This window comes from Bison bison, unplaced genomic scaffold, assembly GCF_000754665.1.
Source record: "Bison bison bison isolate TAMUID 2011002044 unplaced genomic scaffold, Bison_UMD1.0 scf7180017864491, whole genome shotgun sequence".
Classification (NCBI taxonomy): Eukaryota; Metazoa; Chordata; class Mammalia; order Artiodactyla; family Bovidae; genus Bison; species Bison bison.
In genome coordinates, this window is record NW_011495050.1 from 21,910,539 (window position 1) to 21,925,887 (window position 15,349).

Below are 15,349 nucleotides of genomic sequence, written 5' to 3' on the forward strand. Positions count from 1 at the left end.
TGATTTCCACTCTATAATCATAAAGGATTTGATTTAGGTCATACCTGAATGGTCTAGTGGTTTCCCCTACTTTCTTCAATTTAAGTCTGAATTTTGCAATAAGGAGTTCATGATCTGAGCTGCAGTCAGATTTCTTAAATTTCTTAAATTGCTTTAAAATAGTCTCTTAATAAATAGTAATAATAAGAATAATTTCTTAATAATAAATGATTTCTTAAACTGCCTTAAAATATGTAATCAATAAACTTTTTGGCCTACTCATTCTCTTAGCTGATTTTCTTATAACTAGTTAGGGTGTAATGGAAGAAACAGTTCAGTTCAGTTGAGTTGCTCAGTCGTGCATGACTCTTTGTGACCTCATGGACTGAAGCATTCCAGGCCTCCCTGTCCATCACCAACTCCCAGAGTTTACTTAAATTCGTGTCCATTGAGTTGGTGATGCCATCCAACCATCTCATCCTCCATCATCCCCTTCTCCTCCTGCCTTCAATCTTTCCCAGCATCAGAGTCTTTTCAAATGAGTCAGTTCATTGCAACAGGTGGCCAAAGTATTAGAGTTTCAGCTTCAGCATCAGTCCTTCCAATGAATATTCAGGACTGACTTTCTTTAGGATGGACTGGTTTCATCTCCTTGCAGTCCAAGGGACTCTCAATTCTCCAACACCACAGTTCAAAAGTATCAATTCTTCAGCACTCAGCTTTCTTTATAGTCCAACTCTCACAGCCATACATAAACCAAAGCTTTCAGTAGATGGACCTTTGTTGGCAAAGCAATGTGTCTGCTTTTTAATATGCTGTCTAGGTTGGTCATAACTTTTCTTCCTAGGAGTAAGCATGTTTTAATTTCATGGCTGCAGTCACCATCTGCAGTGATTTTGGAGCCCAAAAAAATAGTCTGTCACTGTTTCCACTATTTGCCATGAAGTGATGGAACCAGATGCCATGATCTTGGTTTTCTGGAAGGAACACTAGGCCACAAATCAAAAAGCCAGGGTTGGTATCCTGAACTTTACTAACTGTGCCCTTGCACAAGTCACTTACTGATTCCAAGTATGTTTCTTTAAATAAGGGAAATTAAATGAAATGATGTATTGTGAAATTACTCTTAATTTATGATACCAATCAGTGTAACTACACATTTGGGTAGTTATGGCTGGCTATACAGCATATGATCTTGATATTATTAGCACTATGCTGAATTAAACTGTGAAGTCGACCTCTAGCCTGCTTGTGAAAAATGTCTGGCTGAAAAAATTTTTCAGCAAAGCGTTAATTGAGCATTTGCTATGTACAGGCACTGTCCTTAGTCCTTTACATGACTCAGAGGGACTCTAAGTGACTCTTTAATGCAGTTATTATCATTCCTGTTTTATATCAGGAAACCAGGAATCAGGTTAAATAATCTAAGATTGCACAGATAGCAAGTGTGGGGTCTAGCAGAGGTAGTCAGCCGCTTGTATATGACAAAACTGTTTGCACAACTCTTGCTGATAAATTCAAGATGCATATGATTACCATGTCTTAAATGGAAGATTGTTTTGCCATTTAAGAAAAACCTATTGGTATACCAGGAAAAAAATTTCTAATTTAGAATAATTTTGCCTGAATAGAGTAGCTCCTTAGTGCATCAGTGGCTTAAACAATTATCTCATTTGACAAGCTAAATGAATTGCATGAATACAATGATCTTGAGAGTTCAGTTCCAAAGAAAGGCCACTGCTTCCAACCCAAGGCCTTTGCATCTTCTTTGCATGAAGACAAAAATAAGTATTACCACATTCTAGTAATGACTACATTCTTACAGGTCCTGACTACTAGGTGGGAGAAAGAAAAAAGCTCACCAATCATTTATTGAGGGGTGATTAAATTTGGCACTGTATATTCTTCTATTTTGTTTCACTTCTTAATGAAGACATTAGGAAAAAAATTAGTATTAATTCTGGGAACAACCAGTAAATATTTTACCTTCTACTGATTTAGGATAGCAATCTCTCTCTTCCCCCTAAGGTGTGCCCCTCCTAGCGAGCATTGCTCGATAATGGGCAGTAATATTCTATTTGACCTCAACTTGATTCCAGGAAGGATAGAGATTTCCTGACACTCTAATTTGGAAAAAATGGTGATAAACTTGCCATAAGTCATATAAAGGAAAGTGACAATTAAGAGCTATCTGATCATTTTATTCTGGCATTTCTATGAGCAAAATAATATGTGTTAAAATTTATTCCAGCTATTTAAAGACTTAATAAAGTCTTAAAGAATTCTTAGTAATAATTTAAGGGTAGACGTATTATTGAGAACATTTTTTTATATGTACGTAGCACCATACAAAGCTAAGTTTTTTGACTTCTTATCTTTGCTTAATTTATGACACAAAGCAAAACCATCATAAACTTACGACGCAAAAATTTACTGAACATTTTTTACATCTGATCTCTTATGTTCCTGGTTTGCATTAAGTTATTCATGTGGATTTATTTTAAATTGCATCTCTTAAAAATAATGTAATATATTAAAGATGGAAATACCCATTATTGTTTCTATGTATGTTGTGCTGTGGAAGTCAAAGTCACTCAGTCATGTCCTACTCTTTGTGACCCCATGGACTATACAATCCATGGAATTCTCCAGGCCAGAATACTGGAGTGGGTAGCCATTGCCGTCTTCAGGGGATCTTCCCAACCCAGGGATCGAACTCAGGTTTCCCCGGCATTGCGGGTGGATTCTTTACCAGCTGAACCCTAAGGGAAGCCCTGTGCTGTGGAGGAGAGTAAATATTTCAAAGTTCACACTAAACATTCCAAAAGAGGGCGCCAAAGACTCACTTATAGTGATTTTGGCGTTGCTTCAAGAAAGTAAATTTAGCTTTTATATACTTGAAATCGATGTGATGTGACATTGCCAGATATGGGAAATATTCCTTGACTTAACTTTTAAAATGTATATAGAATAAATGTTGGTAGTGGTTATTACTAAGAGTTGATAATTAAAATATTTTAGCTGGCTTGCAAGAGTGTACTCTTTTCCGGAATGACTTTCAACAGAATACCTTGTTGGCAGTTGGGTCTGTAGCTGGGCCATCTTTCTCCCCCTTGCCCAGTGGCTTGCCATCCTGGCTCCCTCATCACAGACTGTGGGGCCAGGAGAATGGAAGGAGCAGTAGAAACACGGAGGTGAGTGCTAATTATGAATGGTGGTGGCGTGCTGCCGATTTTTTCCTTTTGGAATTCTCATTTCTGCAGAAAGGAGGTGCTGGTTCAGGCCCTAATCCCATCCTGCCTAGATTCTACTCAGTGCCTCCTCACGGGTCTCTCTGCTTCTACTTTCTCCCCATCTGACTCCGTCCTCAGTGTCCATTGCCAGGTTATTTGTACTAAAATGTGGCTCCAATTATGTTGCTTCCTATTAAAGATGTAGCAGAATTTAGGATCTCCTAATGGTCCTAACTTTCTAGCAATCTCTCCCACCATTCTACTCTGCACACTTTGTTCCAGCCAAACCAGACTCCTCACTGTTTTCTAAACTTCCCCAGTGCTTTCTCCCACTTCCTCTCTCCCTTGCCACACTAAATCCCATCAAATCCAGCTAACCCTTAGTTTCCTTCTATGAATCATTTTCAGATCTCTCCAACAAGATGAAATTCTCACCTCTTTGAATCTGCTGTTCATTTATACCTTTCTTGTGGTAATTCTGGCATGTCTTATTTGTATCAATACAAATTCTTCTGCTGTTAGCAAGTTCCTTAAGAGCAGAATTGTTTTATCCACCTCTCTCTTAGAGCAGGACGTCTTGTGCATGATAGATGGTGCAGCAAGTATTAATTGCTGAATAAATAATGATTATCATATGATATAATAATATGATATAAAACATACTGTTTTGAATGAAAATTAAGATATGCATACTCCAGTGTTCTTGCCTGGAGAATCCCAGGGACAGGGGAGCCTGGTGGGCTGCCATCCGTGGGGTCACACAGAGTCGGACACGACTGAAGTGACTTAGCAGCAGTAGCAGCATGTGTATATACATACATATATGTTAGGAGTTTCAGGGCAGAGGATTTTGGCCTTTAGAGGTGAAATATGCATCACTTTAAGTGGCATAGAACTACATGCAGAAAGTAAACAACATTCAAATTTTTATGTGCTAGGGTGGCAAAGGTACTTAATTTTTGTGTGTGTTGGTATTCAAAAGAGGGAAATACGTGTTCAAAACTTAGTACTTGTATTAAAGGAAAAGTATTTCATTTTTCCCCTAGCTTTACTGAGGTAGAACTGATAAAAGACTGTGTAAGTTTACTGTGTACATGTTGACTTGATGCACATATATTATTGCAACATGATTTCCATTCTCGTATTAGCTACAATTTCCATCCCATCACCTAATTACTGTTTCTTCTTGTGTGTATGGTGGGAACATTTGATTTACTCTCTTAGCATCTTCAAGTACATAATACAGTATGATTAGCTACAATCACCATGCTGTACATTAAAACCCCAGAACTGGTTAAGCTGATAACTGAATGTTATTTTATCTCTTGGATGTTTTCATGCATTTTGGTAAATATTAATGACTTGAATAAGTTTGGGAGTCACCTGAAAAAAGCTGAATAACCTTAAATATTTAAAATAACTCATAATAATACAGTCATGGGTTAAGAACAAAACAGTTATAATCTGGTTTGAGTAGAAATCTGATCTTATTGAAGTAGAAATCTCAGTCTTTCATTTGTTTAAAATCTTAATTGCTGAATTAATAATTGAGCAATTCATAATATGAGATAAATGTTGTCCAACTCAGTTTTCTTTATTTTTCAGCTGATATCCTAGGGAACTTCAAATATAGTTGTTTGCTTTTGAAAGAGCTAAAATCGAGTCACTGCCCGAATGGAGGATGAATGCTCCCTTTGCTCCGACCCTCCCATCACTGAGAGTTTGCCTGCATTGCTTTCTCCTTCCAATTGTCGTTCTCTCCCTTCCCCTCCACCTTACTCCTATTTGCTTTTTAAACCTCTGGTCAGTGGACACCAGAGCTGATCACCTTCCCCGACCCCCAGGCTGGTTATGTCAGTCTCCAGAGACCATTTGTGTTCTCACAGCATTTATCAGAAGGTCTATGCTTTCCTCGTTAGACAGTGAAGTCCTCTGACCTGTGTCTGAGACCCCAGTACTCAGTCTAGTACCGAAGCACTGAATAGAAGATCACTGTTTGCCAGAAGGCTTCCCTCCACCTCTCCCGTGCCCACCCTGTGTTAGGTATATACACGGGCTGCCCTGGGGCGCAGAGAGAGGGCATTCCATGTCACTGTTGAAAATAAGGTGCTGTCAAGGCTGCCCTCATGAGAGGCCTCCTTTCCCTTATTCTCAGCTGCCAGGAAAATGTCCACTGCTTCCTCTCTCTTTCTGTGCTGATACAGAGGATAATCTGCACTCATTTTCAAGTTACTTTGTAAGTGCTTTTGAATTGTTTCCTGAGGAGGGTAAATATCCCAAGGGCAGGGGCTGTTCTTTCTTAGTGCTCTCTAGTGCTCTAGTGTCTTCTAGTATAATCAGAGACACAGTAAATGTTGACTAAATGGGCTCTGGACTCCTGAGACAGTGACGTCAATTTAAAATATTTATAGGTCTTTATTGTTGGTGGCTAATTTTTAATTTGGCCAGGAAGTGAACCATGTATCTTACGGACATTATCTCATTATATTAAGAGCAAAGCTATGAGAGTGGTACGATTACACTTTCTCTTTTCCCCCCTCTTTCAGCTAAGGCTTAGAGGAGTTTAAAATTGTGTTCATCCCCACTAGTGAATTTAGGGCTGAGGCTAAAATGGTGGCTGTTTGACTGCAGGCTTTCTGCCTGCTCATACTAACCTGAATAGTAGCTCTCTCCCATGGCAGCAAAACTTTGGTTCTCCTGCTCCCTGATTATTAGAGAATCTCTTGCTGTTGGTTTTTGCTTAAGGTAAGGAGATATGAAATTCAAGCTAATGGACTTTTTATTTTCCCTGATCACTGATTGTTTTGTTATTTAGTCGCCAAGTGTGTCAACTCTTTCACGACCCCATGGACTGCAGCCCACCAGGCTCCTCTGTTCATGGAATTTCCCAGGCAAGAATACTGGAGTGGTTTGCCATTTCCTTCTCCAGGGGTCTTCCTGACCCAGGGATTGAAAACGGGTCTCCTGCATTGGAAGGCGATTCTTTACCACTGAGCCACCAGGGAAGCCCAATACCTGATTGGCAGATTAAAAATTAAGATCTGCCAGTAATCCCATTCCTGAGCACATATCCTAAAAAGATGGAAGCTCTAATTTGAAAAATAAGGCACCCCGGTGTTCATAGTGGCACTATTTACAATAGCCAAGGCATGGAAGAAAACATCATTATGGAAGCCAAGGCATCATCGAGAGAAGAATGTGGAAAGGTGTGGCATGTGCGCGCGTTTATAGTTGTTGTCGCTCAGTTGTCTCCACTCTGTGACCCCATGGACTGCAGCACTCCAGGCTTCCCTGTCCTTCACTATCTCCCAGAGTTTGGTCAAACTCATGTCATTGAGTCAGTGATGCCAGCCAACCATCTTGTCCTCTGTTGTCCCCTTCTCCTCCTGTCTTCAATCTTTCCCAGCATCAGGGTCTTTTCTAATGAGTCGGCTCTTCTCATCAAGTGGCCGAAGTATTGCAAGTTCAGCTTCAGCATCAGTCCTTCCAATGCATATTCGGGTTGATTTCCTTTAGGATGGACTGGTTGGATCTCCTTGAAGTCCAAGGGACTCTCAAGAGTCTTCTCCAACACCACAGTTCAAAAGCATCAATTCTTCAGTGCTCAGTTTTTTTTATGGTCCAACTCTCACATCCATACACGACTACTGGAAAAACCATCCATTTGACTAGATGGACCTTTGTCGGCAGTACGAAGTAATATATGTACACACACACACACACACACACACACACTGTATAATGAAATATTGGTGGTTTAATCACTAAGTCATGTCCAACTCCTGCAACCTTATGGACTGTAGTCTGCCAGACTCCTCTGTCCATGGGATTCTCTTGGCAAGAATACTGGAGTGGGTTGCCATTGCCTTCTCCAAATGGAATATTACGCAGCCATAAAAAAGAAGGCAATAATGCCATTTGCAGCAGCTGTGCACATACACATATATATGTATGACTGAATCACTTTGCTGTGTACCTGAAACTTATATGATATTGTAAATTAACTGTGCTTGTGCTTAGTTGCTCAGTCGTGTCCAACTCTGTGTGACCGCATGGACTGTAGCCTGCCAGGCTCCTCTGTCCATGGGGATTCTCCAGGCAAGAATACTGGAGTGGGTTGCCATGCCCTCCAGGGGTTTTCTCGACCCAGGCATAGAACCCAGGTCTCCCACATTGCAGGAGGATTCTTTACCATCTGAGCCACCCAGGAAGCCAAGTATAGTATTGATATTGTCAATTAAGTATACTTCAATTAAAGAAAAATGAAGAGATCTTTTATTTTGACCAAAGTTCTTTACAACTGTTTTTAACAAACTTTTTTTAAGAGCAGTTTTAGGTTTACAGCAAAATTAAGAGGAAGTACAGAGATTTCCCATAGACTCCCTGTCCCTACACCTTCATAGCCACCCCATTTATCCATATCCCCACCAGCGTGGTTCATTTGTTGTAACTGATGAACCTACATATACACTTTATGATCACCCAAAGTTGATAGTGTATCTTAGGGTTCTCTGTTGGTATTGTATATTCTGTGCATTTGGACAAATGTATAATGACTTGTGCTGCTGCTGCTAAGTCGTTTAAGTTGTGTCCGACTCTGTGCGACTCCATAGATGGCAGCCCACTAGGCTTTTCTGTCCCTGGGATTCTCCAGGCAAGAATACTGGAGTGGGTTGCCATTTCCTTCTCCAATGCATGAAAGTGAAAAGTGAAAGTGAAGTTGCTCAGTCGTGTCTGACTCTTAGCGACCCCATGGACTGCAGCCCAACAGGCTCCTCCGTCCATGGGATTTTCCAGGCAAGAGTGCTGGAGTGGGGTGCCATTGCCTTCTCCATAATGACTTGTATCCACCATTATATCATGCAGAGTATTGTCACTGCCCTAAAGGTCCTCTGTGCTCTGCCTATTCATCTCTCTTGCCACTGATCTCTAGCAGCCACTGATCTTTTTACTGTCTACATAGTTTTGACTTTTCTAGAACATCCTATGATTGCAATCATATAGTCTGTAACCTTTTTCATATTGGCTTTTTACTTAGTAACATGTCTTTGTGGCTTGATAGCTCATTTCTTTTTAGTAGTAGTGTTAGTCGCTCAGTTGTGTCTGATTCTTTGCAGTTTTTTGCAATTTGCATTTCTTTTTAACACTCAATAATAATCCACTGTCTGGATGCACCAGAATTCATCTGTTTAGCTACTGAAGGGCATCTTAGTTGGTTCCAAGTTTTTCCAGTTATGAATAATGCTGCTATAAACATCCATGTGAAGGTTTTTGTGTGGATACAAGTTTTCACCTCCTTTGGGTAATACCAGGGAGCACAGTTGTTGGGTCATATGGTAAGAGTATGTTTAGTGTTATAAGAAACCACCAAACAGTCTCCCAAAGTGGCTATAACATTTTGCTACCTCACCAGCAATTTTGTGGTTAGTTCCTGTTGCTCCACATCCTCTCCAGCATTTGGTGTTGTCTGTGTTTGGATTTTGACCTTTTGATGAGATGTGGTGGTATCTCATTTTTTATAACTTCCAATAATATAATCTTTACTTCTTCATTAAATGTAATTTGCTAATCTAACACATATTTATTGAGCATTTACTGTATCATGGCAGGCTTTGTTCTAGGTTCTGGGCCTACAGGAGAGGCTCACAGAGGTCAAAAAATCCCTTGGAGCTTAAACAAATTCATTTTTAAAGAAAAGTAGAGTAGGGGAGAAAAAAAGGAGGAGAAAAAGTAAAAGTAATGTATTCTTTATCTGTAAAAATTACAAAATCCTAGAGCAATATTAGAGTTTTCAAACTTTAGGAGAGGGTTAAAAAATTGAATTATCTCATCAGTTTGTGAAAGAAACAAAGTCATGTAATGGAATATATTGACAATTAGAATAAATCTAAACCAGCAGGTCCAGATGGTAGTTATCTTGGATAAGTTAAGAAATTGCCTAATGACTGTATTAAACTAAATATGTTCCTTCTTCAAAAAATTATGACCTGTTAAGTGAAGAAATAGAAAAAAAGAGTGCTGTTTTCTAGTTAAATGTGATATGGAGTGGGTTGTTATGCAATACAGACAAGATATGTAATTTCACAAAAGGGAAAGAATCAGTGATTATCAAAAAGAGAATGGAAAGAGACTATGTAAATTTTATAACCTGTGTTTCTGATCTCTTTGCCACAACCGCAGTTACTTCCGGGATTGGAGCTGGTGTCACATATCATTGGGTGTTGAGTTGCCATCCAGCTCCTAGGAAAAACAATTCTACTTGCATTATCCTGTCATTCTGATTCATTTATTTAGGAATAAAAATGATTCATGTAAAAATTAAGGATATAGTTTCACTATGTGGAAATACATGAAAACAACCCAAATGAGAACAAACAAAGGCTGTTCATTCAGAGCTTGTTGCAGCCAAGGAGTCAGCCACCATCACTTGCACACGGCAGTGGCTCAAAGGCAGGCAAGGGAGCAGGAAAGCAGCAGAGTGAGAGAAGGGGAGACTTCAGGTACGCTCTGATTGGAGCTTGTTGGCAGGGGGAGCTGGAATCGGGCTATCTAGGATCCAGCAGGCACACGATGTTACTAGTTAGGGAAGCATATTTGGTTTTCCCTGGTTGGTTCTGAGTTGGAAGTGGGGGGTAAAAATAAGAGAAATTGGCCATTACCCATGAAGTCCTGACCATGTGGGACCTACTACTGCAGAAGTTGCAGCTTTGCTTCCCAGGCTGGTTACTTCAGAGGTTTTAAGAGTTCTGTTGTCATATATGATCTGGCCATGGTCCATTTGTACATTCAGACTCTCTATGAAATATTCCATTACTATCAAAAATTAAAATCACAATAATAATATGAATTTCATTCTTTGATGCTATTCCTGTTCACATTTAGAAAGATCTGGAACTAGGCTTAAGTTTGACCCTACCACACCAAACCCAAGGTAGGATCAATACATGTAAACAGGCACCAAACAGGTAGGATACCTGAAAAATCTGCTGTTGGTTGTCAAGGAGATGTGTACACACACACATATACTCAGGATCTCCAGCAGTACATGTGAGAATCACTGGGTAAATCCCTGTCATTTCTCACTCTGAGCAAATGAATCCTTGCAGTTCAGATCAGCCCTCATGACATTTGGTTTGGGCTTCATATTTGGAAAGCTCATCATTTTTACTTTTTTTGGTCTACAGCACTTTAACATGATATCACTTCTGTCCTGTTCCACAGTTGAATCACAGTTTTAGCTGTTTTGCAGGGAGACTATCTGAGATGCTCTCCGAGGTTTCCCCAAACTGCCTTTAGGTGTACTACAGAGTCTGTTTTAGTAAATTTATCTCAAATGCACCCTTCTAATTCTCTTAGTATATGTTCAGAATCAGAAGAGAATAAAAACAATCCATTTATGTAGATACAGTTCTTATTATAAACTTGTGATTTTGAACTGCCTTGGATTTCAACAATCATATAGACGGCAATGGCACCCCACTCCAGTACTCTTGCCTGGAAAATCCCGTGGATGGAGGAGCCTGGTAGGCTGCAGTCCATGAGGTCGCTAAGAGTTGGACACAACTGAGCGACTTCACTTTCACTTTTCACTTTCATGCATTGGAGAAGGAAATGGCAACCCACTCCAGTGTTCTTGCCTGGAGAATCCCAGGGACCGGGGAGCCTGGTGGGCTGCCGTCTTTGGGGTCGCACAGAGTCGGACACGACTGAAGCGACTTAGCAGCAGCAGCAGTCATTGAAAAAGCCCTTTTTGGAAAATCTAGCTAGTTGAGGGGGGAGGGCAGAAACATAATAAAATGTGTTAAGAGTAGGTAAAATATAATAATCAGAGAAATACAAATCAAAACCACAATGAGATACCACCTCAAACCCAGTAGGATTGTTATTTAGTTGCCAAACTGTGTCTGATTCTCTCGGGACCCCATGGATTGTAGCCTAAGAATGGCATTTCCTTCTCCAGGAGATCTTCCTGATCCAGGGATCGAGCCTATGTCTCCTGCATTGGCAGGCAGATTCTTTACTACTGAGCCACCAGGGAAGCCCACCCAGTAGGATGGCTAGACTCAAAAAGACAGATGATAACAATGTTAGTGCTAAGATGTGGTAAATCAGAAGTCTCCACTGCTGGTGGTAATATAAGATGGTACAGTAAGTTTGGAAGACTTGTAGTTCCTTAAAAATTAGAGTTGCCAAATAAACAGAATTACCACATTACCAGCAATTCCACTCCTAGGTATATATCCAAGAGAAATGAAGACATATGTCCACACAAAAACTTGTACACAAATGCGCATAGCAGCATTATTTATAATCGCTAAAAAGCAAACAGTCCAAATGTCTATCAACTGATGGAATGGACAAATTGCAGTATATCCATACAACTGAATATTATTCAGCAACACAAAGGAATGAACTGGTTCATGCCACAACATCGATGTATCTTAGAAACATGATTATGCTAAGTGAAAGAAACCAGTCATAAAAGACCAGCATGTGGTGTGTTCTGTGATTCCATTTATATGAAATGTCCAGAAGATACAATTATTAATACATAGAGACAGAAGGTAGTGGGTACATAGGGTTTGGGTGGGGATGGGATAATAGGGGTATGAGGTAAAGGATATGAGGTGATGAAAATGTTCTAAAATTGATTGTGGTGATGGTTGTGTTGTAGCCACGCTTTCTGGGAAACTCACTCAGAAGGACAACGCAGATAGTGAAGTGCAGTTTATTACACTGGCGGGCCCAAGGCAGAGTCTCCTCTTAGCCAAGGACCCCGACCAGCATTTGTGAGAATCTTTTATACCCCATGTGTACGTGTCTGAACCCACCACCCCAAATTCCTTGAGACTTACATAAACCAAGGAAGGGTAAATACAATCCCGATAACCCCATCATTCACGTGTTATGTGCTCAAACAGTTAAACAATTGGCCAATAATCAATAAGCCTGAGGTTATACTCCAGTAGGTACAGAAAAATTTATGGCCTGTCTAGAGGGGGTCTTATCCTTCTGTTGTTGTTTCCATAGGCACTAAACACAGAGTTCAGAGTCCATTGGAGAGGTGGCCAAGCATGTTCAGCATGAACAGGCCTAAGATGGAGTCCAGGCCCTATGAATTCCCTCTTCAGTTGCACAACTAAATGTCCTAAAAACCACTGAATCATACAGTTTAATAGGTGAATATTATTTGTGAATTACATCTCAAAATTGTTATCAGAAAAAATCATCAAAATGTTAAAATAGCTTATAACCTAAGCATTTGGGTTCAAGTCACTATTTTTATGATTCTTATGCTGTTTTTAAAATCTCTGACGATTATTTTTAGAGAGGCTGCAAAATCTGGTAGAGGCTTTGAATTAGACAGACGTGGATCAGCTGGTGGATTCAACACTTTGAAGCTTTGTCTTTGAGCAAATTTTATGTCTAAGTCCCAGTTTCTTAAATTGTTGAGGATAATATCAATCTCTTATGGTTATTGTTAAAGGCTCACAGTGTGTGCACTGTGTTAGTCACACTTAATATTAAAACAAATTATTGGCTTCTCATCAGTATAGCTGTCTAAAACAGGAATTAACAAATCTTGTCTATGAGTAGGGCACAGTGAAGAATAACTGCAATAAAGAGAAGCTATTTCAACAAATATGTACCGAGCACAGCGGCACTCAGTAGTGGGTGCTGGGTGGGGAGGTTGTTAAAAGGACACGAATCGCCTTCATCCCCAGGAGTTCACTGTCTGGTGAGTGGCACTGAGAGTAGCCTGTGTCCCTTTAAGGCATGCTGCTGCTGCTGCTAAGTCGCTGTGCGACCCCATAGATGGCAGCCCACCAGGCTCCTCTGTCCCTGGGATTCTCCAGGCATGAACACTGGAGTGGGATGCCATTTCCTTCTCCAATGCATGAAAGTGAAAAGTGAAAGTGAAGTCGCTCAGTCGTGTCTGACTCTTAGCGACCTCATGGACTACAGCATACCAGACTCCTCCCTCCATGGGATTTTCCAGGCAAGAGTACTGGAGTGGGTTGCCATTGCCTTCTCAGAGTTTAAGACATGACTCTGTACTACATATACAGGAGAGGAGAGGCCAATGAAAGGAACTCACAAGAAGGTATTAAAGAATGAGAAAATTGAGCCTGATAAAGGAGAAGGACTTCCCTGGTGACAAAACAATCAGTGCAAGCAAATGCCTGACAAGCCTGTTTGTATGTCAACTTTTCAACTTATATCTCCCAAATTCCAGGCTTCTATATCAACTGCAAACTCAAAATCTTTCTTGGATGGTTAATAGGCTTCTTAATCTCTCTACCACCTGTCGTCCACGCACAGCAGCTCCATCCTCTCGGCTGCTCATGGCAAAAACCTTCAAGTTATTCTCAGCTACTTTCATTCCCACATCCACTTTGTCAGGGAATCCTCTTAGCCCTACTGTTAAAATATATGCCGAATCTGAGTCCATCTCAAACCTGTTACTGCTGTGGTCCTGCTCTGAGCCACCTGCTCTTGCCTGCTACTGCTTGGCCCATCTGCATTCTCTGCACGGCACTCAGAATGATCATTTTCAAATAAAAGTAAAATTGTGTACTTCTTTATTCAAAACTCCTATAGTTGGAATTTCACTCAGAATGAACGCTAGAGTTCTTACGAGGGCTAAGAAAGCCCTTGGTGATTTGTCCCTCACATGTCCCCTTTCCATTCTCCTTTACTCCCTTGACTTCATCTAGCCTGCTGATTTTGTTTGGCCAAGTTAGTGATTTATTGCTTTTTTTTTTTTTTTGGTCCTTTCCTTGTCCTATTGAAAAGGCAATAAATAGAACTAAGCAGGTGTTATAGTTTCTTGCAGGACTAGCACCCATTCTCACTCTTGTTTGCTTAAGCACTCACATACCTGCAGGTCCTGCTGCTGCTGCTGCTGCTAAGTCGCTTCAGTCTTGTCCGCCTCTGTGTGACCCCATAGACGGCAGCCAACCAGGCTTCCCTGTCCCTGGGATTCTCCGGGCAAGAACACTGGAGTGGGTTGCCATTTCCTTCTCCAATGCATGAAAGTGAAAAGTGAAAGTGAAGTCGCTCAGTCGTGTCTGACTCTATCGACCCCATGGACTGCAGCCTACCAGGCTCCTCAGTCCATGGGATTTTCTAGGTAAAAGTACTGGAGTGGGGTGCCTGCAGGCCCTAGGAGGCAAAAATGGAGCCACAGGATTCAAGGAGGTCAAATTTGCATTTGGACAATTTTGCTTTCATCTCAGAGAATGGATTTAAGAGGAACTTCGCTGGAAGCAATGACTGAGAAACAAGTTAGGAAGTTTTCACAACAGTCCGAATGGCAGGCTGTGCTAGGACTCTGGTTGTTACAAGACAGAAAACATTCCAGATTCCTGAAACACTTTAAGGTAGACTTGGCAGGACCCAGTGCCTGAGTGAATGTGGTGTTTCTGGCTTTGAGTCACTTAGTGGATGAAGGTACCACTTACTGAATATAGAATTTATGGAGGAAGATGGAATTTGAAAACAAGAAGTGGGGGATAATGTGAATTTCCTTTTGGACATTTTGATTTGGGCACATCCAGGGGGAGAGGTCTGGGAAGGAACTTTGAGCCACGACATTGTGAAAAATGCTCATTTCCCCCTAATTATAAATACTGTTCTTTTTTGCAAATTTCACTCTTAAACTCTTCTGTCATAACTTTTCCGGGCACACACAGTCTGGGCACCCTCAGTTTACTGTCTCCTTTTCATGTCTCCTCTGGTAATTGTAAAAATTTATCTTAATAGCTATCTTGAGAACTGGGCTGCCCTAACCGATTGGAGCAAAAACCTGGGGGGAGATCTGGTTCCTAAAAGTACGGGAACACTTAACTTTTTACATAGGCATTCATATAACTGTGAATGCGCTCAAGAGCTCCTTTAGTACCAAGACAGCTCGTCTTCCTCCTCTTTTCAGGACCGGCCCGTATGGCCTCCACGTCCGGCACCCGCTCGAAGCGGGTCTTGTCTTACTGTAGACCGAGCGGGGAGAACCAGCTTGAGCCGCGGTCGCCATAGTAACGAGGCCCCGGCAAGTTTGAGTTCGCAGGGCGACGCGTCTCCAGGGCCCCGGGGTGGCGGGGTCGGGGCGCGCGTCGTCCCGTAAGCCGTTGGCGGCG

The 15,349-nt window shown here is 41.1% G+C and overlaps 1 protein-coding gene across 1 annotated transcript in view; it reads left to right on the forward strand.

Moving 5' to 3' along the window:
- The first annotated feature begins 2,038 nt into the window (after positions 1-2,038).
- Positions 2,039-15,349, forward strand: part of RGS22 (regulator of G-protein signaling 22) — a 154,909-nt gene continuing 141,598 nt past the window's right edge. The window contains exons 1-4 of the mRNA XM_010863558.1: positions 2,039-2,045; positions 3,101-3,173; positions 6,337-6,418; positions 15,148-15,304. Coding sequence (XP_010861860.1) covers positions 2,039-2,045; positions 3,101-3,173; positions 6,337-6,418; positions 15,148-15,304 — 319 coding nt within the window. The remainder of the gene's footprint in view (positions 2,046-3,100; positions 3,174-6,336; positions 6,419-15,147; positions 15,305-15,349) is intronic.